At 39.6% G+C, this 22,403-nt stretch overlaps 1 protein-coding gene across 3 annotated transcripts in view; it reads left to right on the top strand.

The window, feature by feature from the left end:
- Positions 1-22,403, top strand: part of Usp47 (ubiquitin specific peptidase 47) — a 99,099-nt gene that overhangs the window by 5,611 nt on the left and 71,085 nt on the right. Inside the window, exon 2 of one of the 3 annotated variants that reach the window (XM_041665984.1) lies at positions 17,501-17,560. The exons of the other annotated variants lie outside the window; for them this stretch is intronic. Within the exon in view, the coding sequence (XP_041521918.1) occupies positions 17,501-17,560 (60 nt within the window). The remainder of the gene's footprint in view (positions 1-17,500; positions 17,561-22,403) is intronic. 3 annotated transcript variants of the gene reach the window in all.

Raw genomic sequence — 22,403 nt, 5'->3', positions numbered from 1 at the left:
GTCTTGAGTGAGCACAGTCACTTGTATGACTTCAGCTTTTGATGGTGAAGGCAGCTCATCTAGAGTCTCTATTTATTTGCTTTAGCTAGAACATGGTTTTATTTCCCCCTTTCCTTTGTCTCGGATATAATTCTTCACTTTGACATTCTAAAGTGTCTCTTGTTCCTTTACCATTTTGCAGCTCTGCAACTGCAATTATTTTATCTCTCAAATGTCCTTCTGGGTAGTTGCTCTGCTTCCAGGATGGCTAGCTCATCTTCAGTATACCTTACTAGGGTTACTTTGTTAAACAGATGAGAGTTTGCCTTAGGTGCTTTAAATACTTACTTAGTACCTCTGATGGCAAATACTTACCTCCGTATTTTAAACTAGGATTTTAGTAGTGTTCTTAGAGACTTCTTAGTTGTAGAGCCCTCCTTTGCTTCCCAAGTGTTGACTTTAAAAGGCAACCAGGTTGAGTTCATAATTTTCAAATTTTTCTTATTTTTCTCTATTACTAGTTTAGCCAAGTGGTCCTTAATAGGTGGTAGGGGATGTGTTTAACAGTATTGGGATGTACAGATATGAGCAGGTGATGTGCTACTAGCTTCTAGTAGATAGAAACCAGGTATGCTGCCAGAGGTCTCTCTAGGGCCAGGGCAGCCTCCTTAAAAAAGAACTTTAAGTCTGACATGGTAGCACACTCCTTTAATCCCAGCACTCTGGGAGGCAGAGTCAGGTGGATTTTTGTGAATTTGAGGTCAGCTTGGTCTATGTAAAGGGTTCTAGGACAGCCAGGGCTACATGGAGAGATCCTGTCATAAGAAAGAAAGGAAGGGGGGACTGGAGAGATGGCTCAGTGGTTAAGAGCACTAACTGCTCTTCCAGAGGACCCAAGTTCAACTCCCAACACCCACGTGGCAGCTTGCAACTGTCTGTAACTCTACTTCCGGGGGATCTGACACTCTCACGTAGACAAATATGTACATAAAATAAAAATAAATTTTAAAAAGGAAGGCAAGAAAGGAGAAAGAGAAAGAAAGACAGACAGACTGACCTGTAGCTGTGTCAATAGGACCACTGTTGAGAAGCCCTATATTGTAAAACCTCTCTAGTGTAAATGTTTGCTCTTATGTTCAAACCTACCATATTTTTGTTTTGCCATTGTAAGAAACTGCTATGGCCTTCTTACCTGCTCCAGCTGAACCTGATTATGCTGCAGCTTCTCTGAGCTGGAGGCTACCTTGATTTACTTACACAGCAAATTCAAGGTTGGTTTTGACCAAGTTGAGACCCTTTTTCAAAAACAAACAAAAACCCTAAACTTTAGTAGAAGAAAGTTTTTCTATGAAAAGAGAAAAGAAAAAATAGAAAACAAATGAGAACAGCCCACAGCCAAAGCAAATTAATAGGCCTAAGCCTACATAGTTAGAACTCAAGAGAGAACAGAAAAAAAATGAAGGAAATCACAGAAATTAAAGTTACTTAAGCAAAGTTTCTGGAACAGTGAGATAAATTACAAAGTACGCAGGACTGGCCAGAACTTAGCACTGCAGATAAAATAGACATACACTAGGGAGTGTAATGTAGACTGTTTGGAATTCCAAGGACCCTCCAGGTATTGGGGAGAGGGACAAGAGCGAGGTGGGATGCTTCAAAGTAGAAGAAGCTCTTGTGTTCAACAACATCACAAGAGTAGAGGAATGCCTTCAAAATTTAAAAAAAAAAGTTTTTTTCTGGTTATCTCTCTTTGGAAATGCTGGTTCTTTTCTACATATTTATTTTCCTCTGAATTTATTTCTGTTTGCTTGTGTTGCATTTTGTCTTTCATATAAGTGCTTTTCTTCAAAGATCTTTGGGGGTCTATGTTAACTTAAGAAGGGTCCTTAAGGCAGGATAGAAATACTGCCAGCTAGTGTTTGTGTTTTCCCTGTATGGTGACATGTCTGGACAATTTCCTAACAAAGTCCCAATAGCTTAGTCTGTTTGGACTGCTGTAGCAAAGTATAATAAGCTAAGTAGTTTTTAAATAACAGAAATTTGCTTCTCAGAGTTCTGGGGGCAAGGAAGTCCATAATAAAGGTTTTCCTTATTCAAAACCAGCACCTCTTCCTGTGTCTCATAGTGGAAGAGAGTGAGGCAGGTCTCTGGGACATCTTTTATAGAGACATTTTCTCTGTGCCCATGTGAGTTAAAAAACTCCCAAAGGCCTCACCTCCAAACATAATCATATTGAAGATTAGGGCTCAGTGTATGTATTCGTGGTATGTGAGGGTGTTGGTGGAGAAACCTTTAGACCATAGCATCTAGGAACACATCAGTTTCTTATTCTTTTCTTTTTGATTTTTAGAGACAGGGTTTCTCAGTAGCACCACCTGGCCACATCAGTTTGGTTTTTTTTTTTTTTTTTTTTAGTGTTACTCCTTTGCACCACACCCCTTCACCAAGATTCTTAAAGATACTCGCTGCCCTACCTGACTCCTGATTTTCTATTGGTATAATGTAGAAGGGGTGGAAAGTAATTCTTCTGTCTCAACCCGATTGTGTTTTCCAACTCTGAAGTCCCAGCATCATATCTTTTAGAAATTGAAATTGTGAAATAAAGTATTGTAAGTTGTTACTGGTGTTCATCCTTTGTCCTCAGACAGGACAGAATTCTAGTTCAAATTACCAAGGGCCAAATACCTTGGGCAAATTACTTAAACTCCTCTAAGGACAAGAGTAATGACCTACTGATGTGGGAGAGGGTTGCTCAATAGAGTATCATGCAGTTATTACCTCCGTTATCACCTCCGTCCTTACTCCCGCATACCAGCATCCTGTGCTGTGCATTGTGCAATAAATGTTTGGTGATTAGATTTAAAAGTAGAGTTCTGATTACGACTCATCAAGCTTAAATATCTTTATATCCATACTGCTAATTTTACATAATTTTTAGATTTGACAGATTCTCTTCTGTGATCACTTAAGATCTATTTTTGTTGCTTCATTTGAGAGCTGGAATGTGTAACAAGAGTACAGGTACTAAAATTAAAGAAAAGGTTTATTAAGCTATGAAATCCTGATATAATATGGTCCGATATATTTAAGTAGTTGTTAAAATAATTTACTTGATTAGCGGTGCCTTAGTAACTTCTTTATTGCCATGACAAAACACTATGTCAAAACCAATTTATAAAAGAAGACATTTAATTTGGGGCTCAGGGTTCAAGAGGGTAAGAGTCTATATCTATCATGGTGGGAAGCTTGGTAGCTGGAGCAGTAGCTAAGAGCTTATATCTGATCCACAAGCAAGAAGCAGAGAGAACTAACTATGGGTTTGTTTTTTTTTGGGGGGGGGTTTCGAGACAGGGTTTCTCTGTGGCTTTGGAGCCTGTCCTGGCACTAGCTCTTGTAGACCAGGCTGGTCTCGAACTCACAGAGATCCGCCTGCCTCTGCCTCCCAAGTGCTGGGATTAAAGGCGTGCGCCACCACCGCCCGGCTTAACTATGGGTTTTTGAAACCTCAAAGCCCACCCCCAGTGGCATACCTCCAACAAAGCCACACCTCCTAATCTTTCTCAAACAGTTCTAACAACTGGAGACCAGGTATTCAGGCACATGAGTCTATGGGGGGCATTCTCATTTAGACCACACATAGGTTACTTGCTCTTGTAAGGATTTGGTGGACTGTCATTGCTAATCACAGTCCATGTTGAGAACTTCATGGTGATGCTCATCTTCTTTAACTCTGGGATAGAATTATTGACATGGATAGAAAACACTGTCTCTTATCAGTTGTGTTATGTTTTAGATTTAGACCTATAGCCTTTCAGGGAACTGTGCCTTCACTATTACATGTAGTGCTTATTATTGAGAAAATTAAATAAGGGCCATTAGGTGGTGTAACTTTAAAAAAAAAGGCTAAGTGATATAATTAAGAAAAGATTTTTAAGAGAAATCTTTTAAAGACAATGAATCTGATACCTTGGTAAGATGATAGGTTTACCTTTAGGGAAACCATGAGTCCCCCAGCTTCCATTGCTGAAACAATATACCTGGCATAAACAAAAGGAGGACTTTTTGGCTTACAGTTTCAGTCCATGGTTGTCAATCCCCATTGCTGTAGGCCTGTGGAGAGGAAGTGAGGAGAAGAACCATTAACTTCATGACCACCGATGAGTAGAGATTGAGCAAGTAACCAAGGGACTAGATGAAGATATATTCTTCTAGAGCAGCAGTTCTCAACCTGGGGGTTGCAACCCCTTTGGGTGTCAAATGACCCTTTCACAGGGGTTGCCTAAGGCCATCACAAAACACAGATGTTTACAATTCATAACAGTAGCAAAATTATGATTATGAAGTAGCAATGAAAATAATTTTATGGCTGGGGTCATCACACGAGAAAGAACTGTATTAAAGGGTTGTAGCATTGGGAAGGTTGAGAACCACTGTTCGGGAGTGTGCCTCCAAGATGGCATGCTGGAATACACCTATAATTACAGAACTTGGGAGGTAGTAGTGGGAGGATAACAAGTTCATGGTCATCCTTAGCTATGTAGAGTTTGCAGACACCCTGGGTTTTATGAGAGCCTGTAGCATGAATTCTAATTGTTCTTAATAATAAGAGCTCGTAGTCAACTATGGGGTGAAAGCTGAAGGATCAGAGAAGCAGTGGCCAGCCACTAGAGTTCTTACCTTTACACCATTGCTCAGATCAAAGAGGCGATCCTGTCTTCTGACTGCCTAGACTGCTTGTTCAGACTGCAACCTCAGACAGACTGCCGCTCAGTCTGCCTTCACAGACTGAATGCAGTACCTTATATTCCTCTCTGTCCAACCATATCACTCCTGTTTCCACTTCCTTGGGATTAAAGGCATGTGACCCCCAAGTGCTGAGATCACCTTTGTATGAGCTCTGTTTCTCTTTGAGACTGGATCAGCCAAGTGTTTCCCAGGGTGGCCTTGAACTCAGAGTCCTGAGATTAAAGGTGTGTGCCTCCACTACCTGGACTCTAGTGACTTAACTCTGTACTCTGATCTTCAAGCAAGCTTTATTTATTAAAATACAAACAAAAATCACCACAAGAGGCAATGTTTGAAAACACACAAAAATGCCTCCCATGTTCCAAGAAGTCTCACCTCCTGGTTTCTGCTAATTGGCAGTACTAAAAATCTATCCATAGATGAACCAGTTGATGGTGGAGAGTCCCCAGGCTCCAGTCATCTTACCAGGGCTGCCTTTAACCCAAGAACCTCAGGGTTCAGATCCAGAATGTAACAATCATGTTTATGATTTAAGAGAAATTTTTAGTATAACCAAAAAATTGTAGTTTTACTTATAAATTCCTTTGTCTTGGGTGATACTTATTTAAATATATATATATATATATATATATATATATATATATACATACATACTCTATATTTTCTTAATGAAGATCTTTGTTACTCTTACTTTTAAGGATTTCATCCAGTTCAAACCTGGAGCTAACACCTGTCAAGAACCAGAGTTGCAAATATAAGAAATGGCCTCATTCTAGATGCCAATCTAGCCTAAAAGAGAGACTGACGTGATCAAGACAAATGTGCACTTCAGGGATACTGTGGGGCCGTAAAAGGAACAGCTGGCTTTACTTGGGGGATTCTAAGAGAATATAACGTTTGAGCTGGACCGTAGAGGATGAGTGTATAGAGACTGAGAAGAGCTGTCAGTTGCAGGGAACAACATTGAAAACATAAAAAGTTGTAGTGCATTTTAGGAAATGACAGACAGTTGCACTGTGGTCAATGCTTGGGCTGAGAATAGGTACATAGTTCCGGCGGGCTGTGTCTAAAAGTTCCAGAGGCTTTGTTTTATCTAGTAAGGTTTTAGATTTTTATTTTACAGACATAAGGGGGCAAGAATTTTTTTGTTTGTTTTCTAGAAGTTCACAGAATACCTTAATTTTTATACAGTTTAGTTACTGAAACTTGCTTATGAAAACAATTTTTTTTTTTTTTGGATTTTTCGAGACAGGGTTTCTCCGTAGCTTTTGGTTCCTGTCCTGGAACTAGCTCTTGTAGACCAGGCTGGCCTCGAACTCACAGAGATCCGCCTGCCTCCGCCTCCCGAGTGCTGGGATTAAAGGCGTGCGCCACCACCGCCCGGCTATGAAAACAATTTTTAATGTCTCACCAGTTTCTTTTTCATTTGAAATAAGGTAATTAGATACTTTTTGTTTATTAATGAAATGTTTTGCATTTTAGTGTATTTCTACAAGAGAGTTATTTGCTAGAATGACCTTGGACATTATTATTTGATGACTTTAGAACACACATGCATAGCATCTTGAGTAGGCTTCCTAGGTAGGTCTCTCTTGCCTCCAGAAAATGAAACCAGCTGCAGTCTGGTGGTGGGGTCATGTCCAGATCTGTTTGCGAAATCCTCAGCAGTTTCTCACCTACTGCTGTAAGGAAGTTTTACAAGTGAGAAGTTAGTGTGCTAAGAATAACTTCTGATTTTCACTGCAAGCCACACACAGACCAGGATGGTGTGCTTCTTTCTTAACCTTCTGCATTGGAGTGTGCTGGCGAATGTTTCTGCAACTGCTATTTCCTGAGTGTTTTCCTTGAATCTCTTTGTGAGCCTTGGGCTTGATAAGAGCCCTAATATATAAGATTGGGAATTCAGGTCTGGAGAGTTGGCTCAGAATTGGGAGCAGATACTGTTCTTTCAGAGGACTTGAGTTTTCTTCCCAGCACCCATGCAGGCCTTCAACCTCCTGTACCTCCAGCTTCAAGAGATCAAACACCCTAACATAGAGTACTAGTCCCTATTAATTCTGTTTTCCACTTTTTCTGGACTAGAGGGTGACCTTCGTATAGCAACATCAGAGTGATTCCTGTGGCACCCCTCAGGAATGTTTTTAATTGGGGATAATATTCTAAGGATATCGCAGAAAACCTTAGAACTTAGAGAAGTTTTCTCCTATTCAGCCTTCTGCCTCAGCCAGATCCTAGCTAGCTGTCTCCAATCGGATTGCTTTCCTTAGGTTTTGCTGTGTTCCTCATATTTCTTTTAAGTGGAATCACATAGTGTGTGACACTTTTTTTATTTTTTATTTTATTTTATTTTTGTTTTTTTAAGACAGGGTTTGTCTGTAGTTTTGGAGCTTGTCCTGGAACTAGCTTTTGTAGACCAGGCTGGCCTCGAACTCACAGAAATCCGCCTGCCTCTGCCTCCCAAATGCTAGGATTAAAGACGTGAAGGGCCACCACCACCTGGCACAGTGTGTGACACTTTAGAGATTGATACGTTGTTACTTGTCTGGTGGGGTTTTGTTTTTGTTCCTGAATGTTACAATTTGTTTATATATTTACCAGCTAATAGACATTGGGGTTATTTCTCTGTTGTTGCAGTTGTTTTGTATTTTGAGACAGGGTCTCACTTTATAGCCTTTGCTGACTTTGAACTTACTATGTAGACCATGGTGGCCTTAAACTTACAGAGGTCAGCCTACCTTGCCTCCCTGAATGCTGGGATTACAGGCATGCATCACCATGCCAGCCAGATGTTACTACAATTTTAATGATTCTGAATAAAATTTCCACATTGTGGTCTAGGGGATAGGAGAATGAGGTTGACGAGGATATGCTTTTTGTATGGAAAGTTTCTATTTAACTTTGTAAGAAACTGCCAAACCCATCTGAAATGCATGTACCATGTTCCTAGTCAAGGAAGTGCAAGAACCTCAGGAACTCGGCATACCTTTGCTCCCTGGCAGCATCAGGGCCTTGTTGTTCGTTGTTTGTTTTGTTAAGTCCATATTTTAGCTCTTAGTATGAAGTAGTGTGATTTTGATTTTTATCTCTCTAATGAAGAATGACAAGTGTAATTTTGCCTGAGCTTGATTTGGTTACTTAGTAAACCTGATTCTGCATACTTTGTGCAGGCAATGAGCTTGATAAAATCAAGAGAGAGGGGAACAAGAGACTAGCCGGGCGATGGTGGCGCACGCCTTTAATCCCAGCACTCGGGAGGCAGAGGCAGGCGGATCTCTGTGAGTTTGAGACCAGCCTGGTCTACAAGAGCTAGTTCCAGGACAGGCTCCAAAGCCACAGAGAAACCCTGTCTCGAAAAACAAAAAAACAAACAAACAAGAAAAAGGGGGGCCTATTCTAAAGAGTCAGTGTGACAGTTTGATGACACCAGTATAATTTCCTGGGCTCTTTGAGAAAGGAGTTTGCACAGTACCTGTTTGATCAAAAGGATGATGGCTAGAGAATCAGAAAAAAAGGTCAGTAGTTTAACTTCAGCTGAGTGCTTTTCTGCTTGTTTTGTTTTGTAGAGATAGAGTCTCTCTACATAGCTTTGGTTGTCTTGGTACTCTCTCTATAGACCTGGAACTCACGGAAATCCTCCTATCTCTGCCTCCCAAGTGCTAAGATTAAAAGTATGCCTCACCACACCCCACTGGGTCTTTTTCAACTGTCTCATGAGGGAGTATTATCACATAAGCTAGAAAGGTTGTTTCTAATTCAATTACATGTCTATACAAATTTTGCTTATCAGATTGATTTTTTTAGCCCTTGTGAGAGTTTGTGCAAATGAAAACAAAAGACCTTTTCACATTTTTTCAGTGTGATAAAATTCCTACTTTCTCTTTATGAATAATCCTTTGCATTTTGAGATAGTATAGGTGGTATTATATTCAAGGATTAGGTATTTCTTAAACCTGTTCTGAGGAGGTAGTTCCATAATGATATATCTGGCTCTCATGCATAATGATGCACTATTCTGTCATCTCACAAAAAATGACACAGAGACATTATTATTTATGAAAGCTTGGCCTTACTTTAGGCTTGTTCCTAAGTAATTCTTAGAGATTAAATTTTAACCCATTTTTTTTTAATCTACAGTGTTTTTGTTGTTGTTTGGGTGCTTTTGTTTTGCTTGTTTGTTTTTAAGCAGGTAGTAGTTTATTTTTTTATTGATATTTATTGAGCTCTACATTTTTCTCTGCTCCCCTCCCTGCCTCTCCCCCCCTCAATCCTCCCCAAGGTGCTTGTTTGTTTTTAATGTGGCTAGGTTACTCTACTCTTCTGCTTTCTGTCTGGCTGGTGACTCTGCCTTTCTTCCTCCCAGAGCTCTCTCTGTCCAAAGTCGTTCCTATGCTTCCTGTCTAGCTATTAGTCATTTAGCTCTTTATTAAACCAGTCACAGTGACACATCTTCACACAGTGTAAAGGAATATTGTGCAACATTATTAGAATTTAGACGGCTATCAAGAAATTCATTTCTGATACCTTGTCCTTGAAGACCCTGAGCCAGAGCTGGGTAGAATTGTGTAGGGATTACCCAAACAAAAGCAATAATCGCCCTGAGGACTCCAGCCAGGTGCTCTGACTTCAGCAAGGTGCTCTTGTGCCAAAGGCCAGTCATAGGGATGGACAGCTTTTAATTTTAAAAATCTTAACATTTCTGAAATGGAATACCTTCATAATCAGAGCATTCTAAGACTCTTGTAGTAAAGTTATCATCCATGCTTTTTTAAATTAAAATGCATGGTGGGCTGGGGTGTACCTTACAGTGTTTGCCTCTGAGTTCAATCCCCACCACCACAAAATAGTAAGTATGGTATAATAGACAGTAGGTAAGTAAGCAGCCTTTAGAACACAGAACATTGAGAACCCATGGACAAGTCAGTTGTATCACAAGCTGAGTCACTCTTGTCAGCAACAGCCAACTCATAGAGATACCTAAGCTGAAGTCAGAAGCACAGATGACAGGAATGCTAAAGGACTTAGTATTTTACCTCTTGAAAATAATGTTAGTTGCTAAGTTTGTTACTTGTGCGTTTGTTTTTAATGTGGCTAGGTTATAGCATCGTTATAAATAACGATGACCAACTATTTAGCAGGCAGCAATGGGAAGACCATGAGCAGAGGAGAAATGATGTTTGTTGTAGTTTTCATGCAGCAGACAGGTTGACCTTAGGAGTTATCTGAGGGCCTCTTGCTCCTTTATTATTGTAAAATAACATACTTGGTCTGGTGACAAACATCAACCACCTTTGAATATTATTTATGTTGTGTGTGTTGGTAGGTTGGAATTTAGTTGTCAAATATACCATCATAGTTCAATAGTTTTCATACTAGTTGTGCTGGCTAGTTTTATGTCAACTTTAACACAAGGTATAGTCACCAGCGAGGAGGGAGTCTCAGCTGAGAAAATTTCTCCTTAAGTGGGCTATAAGTAAACCTGTGGAGCATTTTCTTAATTAGCGATTGATGGTCCATTTTACGTGGTGCCATCCCTGGGCTGGTGGTTCTGGGTTCTATCAGAAAATAGACTCAGCAAGCCATGAGGAGCAAATCAGTAAGCAGCACTCCTTCATGACCTCTGGTTCAGCTCCTGCCTCCCAAGTTCCTACTCAACTTGAGTTTGTCTCAGTTTGGGTTTTTATTGCTGAAAGGAGAGACCATGACCATGGCAACTCTTATTAAAGAAAACATTTAATTGAGATGGCTTGCTTACAGTTTCAGAGATTCAGTCCATCTTGGCAAGGAGATTGGTGCCATGAAGACAGACATGGTGCTGGAGCTGAGAGTCCTACATCTTGACTCTGAGGCAACAGAAAGTCAACTGACTGTCAAACCGAGTGAAGCTTGAGAAAAGAGACTGCAAAGCCTGCCCCCACAGTGACACACTTTCTCCAACAAGGCCATACCTAATAGTGTTACTTTCTTTGGGGACCATTTCTTTCAAACCACCATAGTCTGTCCTGACTTCCTTCAATGATGAGCAATGATACGGAATCAAATGCACCTTTTCCTACTTAAGTTGCTTTGGTCATGCTGTTTAATTGCAGCAATAGCAACACTAATCACTAGTCTTTAAAGTTCTGAAACTTTCCTATAAGTTGAATAATTCTTTGCAGTAACTGAAAATAAGCTACATGATTAACATGAGTTCTTGAAGTTTATGTCAAATATTTTCAAAGACAATGGAATGTAGTTGCTTGAGGGATAAAAACACTAGTACAAAGAACAGGTATAAAAGTATTTATAAGCATACTTTATCCAAGTCAGCCTGTATTTTATTACTTGAGTGTTTTTATGGTATGTAATTTGGAAATATATGCCATATATTGACATAATTTATAACATGTTTATTAGTTTAAAATCAGAAAATCTATCATGGTGCGTTGAACAAAAAAACTAAAGAAAATTTATTTATCACAGACTTTACCCACAATTTCTTTACACTTTATAAACTTTAGAATAGTTACAGAGTGGGTTTTATTTGTTTTTAAGAAAATTCTATATATGAGGGTTTGTATTTAGAAAGCAAATTAAAGCAGGGGAATGGGTACCATTAAACTTTACCAAAATAGTAAAAGTCTTTACTGCACTATTTTTTTCAAAATTGGTTTTAAAAACTTCCACTCTTTTGAGACAGGGTTTTTCTGAGTGGCCCTGACTGTCCTGAAACTCTATGTAGATCAGGCTGTCTTTGAACTCAAGAGTTCTGCCTGTCTCTGCCTCCCAAGTACTGGGGTTAAGTACATGTGCCACCATATCTGGCTGTTGAAAATAAATTTTTCTAAAGGGTTCTTAAGGAATACTAGGCCAATAATAACTGCTCTATAATTCTTATTGCTGATCATCAGTATTTTAATATAATTTCGATATGGCACGTTTGCTTAAATTTTCAGAATGTATTAACAGATATTTTCCTACTTGTTTGTTTGCCATTCTGTATCATATGTGATCTTTTTAATGTTAACTTTTAAATTAAGTGAATCATTTGCTAATGTTTGAATTATCCAGATTTGTCCATAAGAACAACAAGGGGTTCTTATGTTCTCTTGATATATCTTGAATACTTATTTGAGTACTTAGTTTTTTGTACTTTCTCAGACTTTTCTACCAAGACTTCTGGATCCTATAAACTAAAATCAAAGACACTGATGTACCTGCTGCTAGAAATATGCCATTGCTTCTAAGTTCTCAGTGGGCACAGCTAAATAAATATATGCATGTGAGCATTTGTAAGAGTGGAATGTGTCTTTTATATCACCAAGATTTCATAATAAACAGATGGCTATATTTTTTAACATCTTTTGAAAGATTTGTTTATTTATATGTATGTGTGGGGGCCTACACATACCATTGTACTCACATGGAAATCAGGACAATTTGTATTTTCCTTATACCATGTGTATTTCAGGGATCAAGTCTTGGCAACAAGCACCTTTACCCACTAAGCCATCTCACTGAAGGGCACTTAGGCTTCTTCCACTTTTGGGTTGTTATTAATATACAGTTATGAACAAATATCTACTGGTTAGCTCTCTTCAGTTTTTGTTGTTGCTGTACCTAGAATTAGAATTTCCAGCTTTATAAACAGGTTTATTATTTCGTTGTATATTTGTTATTATGTAAGCTAACATATTTACTGTAGGAGAGGCATGTCTATGGCCTTTTATTTCCGCAGACTTGTCTATGACAGCACAAGTGGTTCAGATCCAGGCCCGGCCAGGCATTGTTCTCATGTGGGGACCATAGTACCAGATACCAGGTCCATATCTTCACCTTGGTCTTGTCATAAAAGAAGCAATTGTTCTTGAGTGTTGGCATATTGCAGTTTTCTTACTATTTTCCTAAGGATGGCACCACAGTAAGCCCTGGATTTATTGATGATCCTAATGTTCTTAGTGCATTCAACCACGTCACCATGACCTAGGCTAAGTCTAGACAGAAGTTTCTGTCCTTATTCCCACAGCCATTCAGTTCTAAGTAAACATTCAGAGATAATAATTATAAACTGTTTGACCTGTTGCTCAGGCTTATTACTAACTAGCTCTAATGCCTTAAATTCACCCATAATTCTTATCTGTGTTTAGCCATGTGACTTGGAACCTTTTCTCAGTAAGGCATTCTCGTCTTGTTTCCTCTACATCTGGCTGGTGACTGAGTCTCTGACTTTCCTTTTTCCAGAATTCTCCTAGTCTGTTTTCCCTGCCTATACTTCCTACCTGCTACTGGCCAATCAACGTTTTATTAAACCAGTATGAGTGACAAGTCTTTACAGTGTACCAGAGCATTATCCCAAAGCAGCTAAGCCCACAGAGTCTATAGGCAGTTTCATCAACTATAGGATGTTACATTTTTGGAAAACTTATGTAAACTTCAACTGTTGATCAAGTGCCTTTTTACTGCTGGGTGATGATTAAGTTCAGCCCTTACCTGGCTGACACCTGCCTAGAAGGGAAAGACAGGCATACTTGGTTCCTTCCACGTGGCTTCAGAAGTAAAGAGGGTGCTCCAGTCTGCCCACACTGTCTTTTTGAACACCTCCCTGATTAGGGGCTGGGGACTTCTTATTATAGCCAAGGGAGTGTCCCTCTTGGCAGTTGGTGGGGGTGGGGCAGGGTCAGTTTTGTTGTTGGATGATTGGCTGTGATAGTGTGGTCGTTAGGTTTCCTATTTAGTGAAACTGCTTCTTTCTACGTCTTTCCTGAGTGTTAGTCTGTACTCACGCCAGATGACTGAGCCAGTCCTAAGGATTGTTCTACTATTGTACCACCCCTCTGCTTCTCTGCCTTTCTCCCCTCCTCCTTCCCTCTTTTCTTCCTTCTTTCCTTCTCTCTTTCCTGGTTTTTTTTTGTAAAATTTTTACTTGTTTGATTTGAAAGTATTAAATATTTTGAAGATTGGAGTATTGTATGTAGCTTGAATGCTGTTACAATGCTCTTTAGTCACTAAATAAATGCTGGCGTTTTGTTTTAACTTTAAGAGGCTTCTCTTCCTTCTGAGCATTTTCTTTGATAGACTGAAGTATATCTAGGGGGTCTTAGAAGCTGGGGTTTATCATAAATCTTATCCATTAGGGTATCCTTGTCCTTCCTGCATTTTCTTATATACCACTTTCAAATTGCTTGTGGTATGTGTGTTGATGTATGTAAATATTACATGATCTTGCTTGTGTTAGCTTTTTTTTGTTTTCTTTTTCTGCCTCTTGCATGTATTTCCTGTAGACAGATTGTTCTTTTTGTTTGTTATACTAAAAATACATAAATATACTAAATATAAAATAAATACATAAATATACTAAAAATAAAAATACATCTACACATTTTCATAGATGATTTTCATGGGTTCTGATGCTTAGCAAGTTGCTTTTATTCCCTTGATTATCTTTTTATCTCATGACTGGGAGGAAGAATGAGAGGATAGTACTTCAATTTTTTTACTTTATATATGCTAGTTAAATTTGCCAAATTTTTCTCTTTTAAGATTTAAATTATATAAATAAGTACATATACAATCCTAAAAATATATAGGTTGGTTTGTATTTTGATGGTACCTACTCTTAGTTAGTTCACATCAAATCACATTTGGGATGTTTGCAGTTTTGTGCTATTTTAAGCAGTGGTAATTGCACATTCCTACGTATATCTACTGTAACTCAAACAGGAACTTCTCTAGGAGATAATCAATAGATAGGTGGGTGGATGGATGGATGGATGGATGAGTCCATAGGCAGGAAAGCAGGAAGGCAGATGAGTATTTTTTAATGGTGAGAGTGGTAGGTTGTATGATAAGCATTTTTTTTTGTTTTATAGGTAATGTAATGTCAGAATTTCCTGAAGGTGGTATCAATTTACATTCACACTAAGAATGAGAAGTCTTGAAATGTGATTATTTGAGTGTCTTTTTGTTAATATTTTTACACATTTCAGCATTTCTTTGTCAACGGTCCTTTTCCAAGGAGCTATTCCTGCCCTCTGCAGGGTACTTGCGGGTTATGGCTCAGGAACTAGGCTTTTTAGTTGTATGTTTTGTGTACATGGTTTCCCAAATCTTAACTTTTTGCCCTTTCTGTTTTGTTAATTCTACACACCTTCAATTTTAACTAACTTAATGTTATTTTTGAACTTTTTAACATATACAATTCTTCCAAGCTTAAAATTTTAAAGATATTTTGTAAAATTTCTAAAGTATTTATAACTTTTGTGTTGTCATTTAGGTCTTTAATGTACCTGAAATGGGTTTGTTTTCATGTAGGACATAAGATATTCTTTAAATTTTGATGTATTTTCCCCCTCAATGAATGGGTATTTATACTGGAGCCTTTTACTAAAAGGCCCTACTTGGCCTGAAACTCTATGTAGACCAGACTGACCTAGATCCACCTACCTCCACTTCCTCTGGTGCTGGGATTAAAGGCACCACCACACCTGATTAAAAAGTTTTATCTTTTACCCAACCAAATTCCTAGGTATATTTGGTTCTAGAGAGTCTATATTTTAGCTCTTATATTTAAGTCTTTTATCTGTTGAATTAATTTAAAATTTAAAAAAAAGTGTTTTTGTTTGTTTGTTTGTTTGAGACAGGGTGGTTTTATATAGTCCAAGCTGGCCTGGAACTCATTCTGTAAATTAGGCTGGCTTTGGACTTGCTGCCATGTGCATCACTTAATTTTTATAGTTATATGATTTTTTATTTCATTCCTTATAAAGAGCTTTCTGGCCAAAGTTAATCAGTAACTAACAATTTTAATGAATGTAAGGTTTGGTTTCTTTTTTCTTTTTTGGTTAAGTGGGGGTTGGGGGAAATGTCCTGTCCTTTATATCTTGACTCAAAGTAGATTGTTTTTAGAAATGAAGGCAATAGGGGAGGTATTCACTGCTGATCAGGTGGCTACAGGAACTGGAGATGTTTGAGGGAGAAAAAGATGAGGGATAGCAAGATTATAACAGTAAAATGGCAAGAGGTGAGCTGTTCTGATTATCTTCAGCTGTGATGTGGGATGTCCTTCTGTATATGTGTTGCTTTTATTGGTTAATGGGTAAAGCTGCTTTGGCCTATGGCAGGGCAGAATATAGCCAGGCCAGAAAAGATATATAGAACGAGTCAGCAGAGTCAGAGAGACACCTTGTAGCAGCTCAAGAAGCAAGAGGTAACAAACCATGAGCATCGTGGTAAAATATAAATTAATAGAAATGGATTAATTTTAAATGTAAGTTAGTTAATAAGAAGCCTGAGCTATTGGCCAAACAGTGTTGTAATTCGGGTCTGGGCAGCTGGGAAACGAAGAAGCAGTCTCCTTTACATAAGTACTGTTCCTAAACTACTACTTCCTCATAGAGTAGCAGCCTAGGCAAGACAGGTGGCACTAACTTAGTTTTCTGCTGTATGGCATCAACCAGGCAAGGGTACGGCTGGAAGCATCTGAAGGAGTTCTCGGACTGTGTGCTGTTGATGCTAGTTGTCAGCTAGGATCTCACTGGGAGTAGTACATCTATATATGGCCTTTCCTTTTGACTGCTTAGCTTCTTCCTTCCAGCCTAAAAGATGTGTTGTAAGAGCATGAATCTGAGAGGAAGCCAGGAGTCTAAAGTCCTTTCTAACCCAACCTTGGAAGTCATGTTGTAGAGCATGGGAGTCACTGAGACCCACCTCAAAAGACGTGACATTAGATTTCTGATTTTACTAAGAGTCATGTCAGATAATTGGGTGCACATGTTTTGAAACTGCCACAGTGAAAAAAAAAAAAAGAGGTACGCCTATCAAGGGAAAAACAGTCTGGGTATCATGGTCAGAAATGCTAAGACTCTGAGAGTGACGGGTACCTGACTGCTCAGGGTTGTTAATGGCCTGCTTCTTACTATATAATGAATCCTCCAGGGGATAAGAGCTTTGTTCACTGTTACATTCTAGGCAACTAAAGCAGTGTTAACAACTGATTGCAGGTCAGGTATTATTTTGTGAAAGATACAGTCAACATTCTGTACCAACTTTGAAAACTAATCGTTCTGTCACAGAAAAGTGAGTATTAAAGTGTATGAAACAGAATGATCCTTTTGGATAGAAACTGAGTCACTGTAAAATGGAAAAGGTTTTGGTGTGGCATATATTGAATTGCTAATGATTGCTATCTTAGAATTGTTTTTTAACTTTGTCTCCTGTAGCCTAGGCTGCCGTTGAACACATTATATAGCTGAGGAAACCATGATCCTCCTGATCCTCCTGCTACATCCCCAACCCTAGAGTCACTGTTTGAAAACTGATTACTGCTATTAGAATTATATTTCTGTTGTAAAGACAAAATGGCCTTTAATTTAGTATGTTCTCCTTATTAAGCAAAGGAGCTGGCAAGACGTGTATAGAAGAAGCATGGATGTTGTAGACTCAGGGTTTAAAGAAAATGCTTCTTGATTATTAGTAACTTTCATTTCCTTTTGCATACAAGTGTGCGTTTATTTTCTTAGTTGTAAAAAAAAAGGACCTATAGTAAGAGGCTTATCTTAAAGGTGAATCTTGTTAAAATGTGCCAGTTTCCATGTGAGCCTTACTATCACTGTACCATAGGTTTTCATTATGCATAGAAAACTGATACACAACATTACAATTTCAATATAAATTATGAATGAATCCCAGATGGTGTATAATATTGTAATTATATATATTTTATCACAGAATGTCTTTTGCTTTTATTTCTCTTATGCCTTATTTTTTTTTAAATAATTAATTTTGTTCTTATATGCCATAGGATGTATTTTGGAGATGCAGACAAAATATCTTTGATGAAATGAAGAAGAAATTTTTACAGGTAGCCTGCTGATGTCACTGCTTTAGTATGGTAGTCATCAGAGCAATAACAGCATGCATGTGTTTTGGTTTAATAACGAAGCATGTTTTCTGCTTGTTTGGCTATTTTATTCCTGTTCAATTTTAGCAGCACAGAAGTCATCTTAAATGAATTTTACTTCTAGTTTGTCCTTTGTATCAAGTGAATAAGGAGGAAGGACTAAAAGAAGTCATCAGCAGAGCCCTTTGTTACACATTTGGATGTAGTTTTTGCTTATTGTTACAGATATATTTATCTTCTGCACTATTAATAAATAATGGAAAATAAATATGTACACTGCAAAAACCCAAGACTGCATTTCTTACCTCATGGCTGTTACGATAAAAATAAAATACTGTGGATCTCCGTGGGGCACAGCAGCAGAAACACTACAGGTCCCTGAGTGGCGGCAGTGGGCAGCAGGCCATAAGACCATGGAGAGTACATAGGTAGCTAGTCCCAGGCAGGGAGCCCCTGAGTAGCTCACAGGCCATGCAGGACAGCAAGTCCCACAAGAAGTTGCAGCCGCTGCGGGTGAGAGACAGAAGATAGACACGCAATGCAGAGTCAGGTTGGATATTTATTTAGTGGTTTATGGAGGGGAAAGGGAAAAGGGAGAAGGAGAGAAGGGGAAAAGAGCAGAGAAAAGGAGACTCAGAACCCGGGCGGGGGTGGAGAAGTGGGGAGAAGGGAGTGAGGCAGAAGCTGCCTCTTCAAGAGAGGGACGGAAAAGGAAGGAAGATCCGCACAGGGGAGGGGGGAGTAGGTAGGGCTTGTCTCTTAAAGGGACAGAGCAGACCATTACATTCCCATCTCTTTTTTATAGTTAGGAACAACAGGTTAAAGAAATTGGGGCGGCAGATTCTCAAGATTGCTTCCTGCTTATTTGTGGGCACTGTCTTGGTAGGGGGAACCTGAGAAGGCTGGATGCTAGTCACCTTCTGGGGTAGCTAGTGTCTTTGATCCTGTCTGGTGTTTGTGGTATGGAAATGTCTGGTGTCTCTTACACCTGCTTAAAGTATTGGCAGAACAGAGGACAAAGACCTGTTTAAGGTGGATCCTTCAATTCGACTCCCTGAAACTCATAAGAGTTCTTTGGATTTGTGAAAACATAAGTTTTAGACAGTAGCATACTTATATCAGAATGACTGTGACAGACATTTTGCATAGTGAAAGGTGCATGAGAGAGATTTGAAAACTTATACTTGTTGAAATTTGTTTGGCAAGGCTGTCCTTTTAAGCAATGAAACCTCAGCTGTCAAACTGCATCAGAGATCTTTGAGAAGGATAAAATTTTACTTGAGTTGATTAAAAGTGAGAGAGAATTTACTTGGTTAGTACCTAGAGCTACTCCTCAGGGTCCTCCATGCTCACTGAAGGATGTATTTGATTTTTGCTGTTTAGCACAGGGGCTGCCAGGCCCCAGAAGGTCCTGTGGGCTAAGAATTCTGTAGGAAGACAAGCCTACCTTGACCTGAGTAGCTAGGCTGTCAATTCCTGCAATTCTGTCCATGTCTGGAGATCTTCAGTTTAGTTGAAAGGCAGTTTTGCCCAGTTGTCAGCACTTGTTAGTTGAAACAAATTGCCAATGGACGTTGTTCTATGCCCATTTGTCTTTTCTCTTTTTTGGCGGAAATAGAGTGCTGCTGCTAGGAGCCAACCTGTCTCTTTTTGTTATGAAAAGTTTATTAATAATTAAATATTTAAATGCTATATTCCCCAGATCTCTGAGCAGTTGAGGGCTGTTTATCAGGTATAACCACAGTAAGGAATCTACTTGGAGAGCTGGGTCTGAGCTTGACTGTACTGGCTTTCAACTTAACAAGTAAGATTTACACTCGCAAAAAGACAGAAAGAAGAATAAACTGCTTGCAATAGAAGGTTAATGGCAGAACTGACAACAGTAGAGAACAGCTTAATATATTTTAAATCAGGGTTGGATTAAATATACCATATTTTTATAAGAAACATAAAAGTACATACCAACTTAAAACATGAGATTGCTTTGTGGTCTGGAATGAGATACAATGAACAGACAATTATAGCATTTAACAGTAAACATAGGTGCATTTAAATTACATGTGCACAAACACACAGAATGAGCAGGAATTGGGTGAAGTGGATGCTCTTGGTGGGCCCTACCAAAGGCATGCCACTGTGCAAAACACACAGATTCAACACCAGGGAACCAGGCAGGGAATACCTCAGTAAAGATGGCGGAACTTGGTCACCTGACCTGGTTCTCAGTTAAGGTGGTGATAACTGAGCTCAATCAAAATGGTAGTGGTCACATGTTTTTTTGGAGACCTAGAGGTGTGATCCACCTTGTTCCCAAGCCACCATGCCACAAGCCACAACGGGGAACAAAGGCTGGAATTGAAAACAGCTGCCTCGTGGATTCAACCAATCTTGTAGGTAGCAGTGGCAGAGACAGTTTGAGGAAAAGTGGAGCTGGCGGGACACCAGCAGAGCATTTTTTGAGTGTTTATACCATAGCTGAAAACTTAAACCCGGGAAAAACATCACAGGTCCTATAGAAGAGCGTCCTCTCTCTATAGGCAGGCTGTGAAACAGCAGGTAATACTGCATCCTCCCTCTACAAATGGGGTGTTAAAGCCTGACTGGCTCCAGTCTAGGTGACTCAGAAGCCAGAGAGAGTTAGATGCTGCTCTGAGCGGTCTCTCATGGTAGGGACCAATTATGAGTGGTCCAAAAGAAAAGAAAAAGAAAGGAGAAGGAAAAATCTGAGGGACCCCAAATTGAATGCACTGTATTACATGTTCAATACTAGTGTGGGAGGACCAACCCCAGGTTGTCCAGTCACATTCTTAGCCATGGAAAGCAGTGACAAGCCGTGAAGGCTGTGGTTGGGGGCTGGAAGGGGAAAACTCACCACCGAGCTGCTGGTGTGCGTAGAGGTCGGCATTCAGGCAGATAGAACACGTGGTTGTTGTGGAAAAAACAAAACAAAACACCTAGTTCCAGATCCCGACCCCAGGAAAGGGGCAGAAGAGCCTCCCTAGTCTCAGGCACCAATGTTATGGTTTAAGTAAAAACGGTGCTGTTCCCTGAGTGGCAGCAGGGGTTCCCGAGACCACAGTGGACTATGAAGGTAGCCAGTTGCAGGCAGGGAGCCCCCTTATGGCCCACGGGCCACGAGGGCCAGCGGATCCCAGGCAGGGAGCTGCATGGCAGGTCAGAGACTTTGTCGTGGCAGCCAGTCCCACTAGAAGAGATATGGATAGGCCTGCCATGCAGAGTAAGTAGGTATTTATTTAATCAATTATAGAGGGGAAAGGGAGAAGAGGAGACAGACAGAGACAGAGACAGACAGACACGGGAGGGGGGGGAGTGGGGAGAAGGGAGAGAGGCAGAAGATGCTTCTTTTCGAGAGCGACAGAGACAGAAAGGGAAGGAGCTCCAACTAGAAGCCTAAGGAAGATCGCCTGCCTCTGCAGTAGACAGGGAAGGGAGTGGGCGGGGCTTGTCTCTTAAAGGGATAGGACAGACCATTTCAATAGCAACTTCTGCACCCAGAAGTAGAGAAATGGACTGTGCATGCCAGCCTCAAGAGAAAATTAGTTGACTCTTGAAATGGAAGTAAAGAAGACACTTCACAGTGTTTTAATTCTTTAACTATTTTCTCTCAGAAAAATAAAATGTTGATAACTTTAAAGTTTGCTATTTTCTACATCTAATGGCCGAACACATGCCATCAACTAAGTACTTTGTGTTTTTAAGTACGAAATATCTAAGAACTGTTTTGTTGATTGGCTTTTGTGTTTTTTGAGGTACAGGGGATTGAATCTTGGACCTTAACCTCATACCAACTAGGCAAGTCTGCCTCTAAGCTATGTCCCTATCCCCTTTTTAAATTTTTTTATTCCGGGCCAGTCTCACTAAGTTGCCCAAAAGGTCTTGAACTTGGAATCTTCCCACCTCAGCTTCTTGAGTTGCTAGTATTACAGAACAGTAGATCCTGGTCTAGCTTAGCAACTAGTTGTTGTTTTTGCTTTTAAAGACAAAAAAGCACAATGTTGATGCCAGTAGCCTCAACGTTAGATTGTTAAGAATGAAAAGAAAAAGAAACAAGGTGATTTGAGAGAATTATACATTCAGTGTGTACTTAGGATTGCGCATGTCAGCTACTTCTGTATTCTCCTAGGAACAGAAAATACTGTTTCCTCTGCAATTATCCTAAGTACTTACTTTTTACACCAAGTTTCTAGCCTCATTTTTACATTTTGTGTGTTTCTTTCTAGCTGTGCTGGGAAATCAACTGTTTGTGCAATAAATTTAGAAATAAGCAACAGGCTTCTAATGCAGTTCTTAGGGTTACTGCCAAGTGTGTATGTAAAATAAATAAATTTGATTTTGACTGTACTTTCCTTGTTCTTGGCTTGGCTTTTCATTTAGGAAACTTTTCCCTTTCAAAACTTCATCCTAAGTGTATTTACTTCCTAAATGGAAGCTTCTATAGGCTTTTAGAACTTTGTAGCTTCTTCTCACCTTGCATTTTTAGAACTCTTTGGACTGACTGTAATGGTCTGTCCTGTCTCTTTAAGAGACAAGCCACGCCCACTCCCTCCCCCATCCCCTGAGGCAGGTAATTCTTCCTACTTGCAGCCTGAGTCTTCCTTTTTCATCTCCCTCTTGAAGAGGCAGCTTCTTCTGTCTTCCCTCCTCTCTCTCTCTCTCTCTCTCTCTCTCTTCCTCCCTCCCTCTCTCTTGTCTCCCTTCTCTCTCTAAAAACAGAAAAGAGGGGGAGTGGGGGTGTGGCTTATCTCTTAAAGAGACAGAACATATCATTACACTGACCATATTT

The sequence above is a fragment of the Microtus oregoni genome, unplaced genomic scaffold (assembly GCF_018167655.1).
Source record: "Microtus oregoni isolate MIOR12 unplaced genomic scaffold, Mior012 000016F_ref0000370, whole genome shotgun sequence".
NCBI lineage: Eukaryota > Metazoa > Chordata > Mammalia > Rodentia > Cricetidae > Microtus > Microtus oregoni.
Note: the sequence above shows the minus strand (reverse complement) of the source record. Positions and strands in the feature narration are given on the sequence as shown.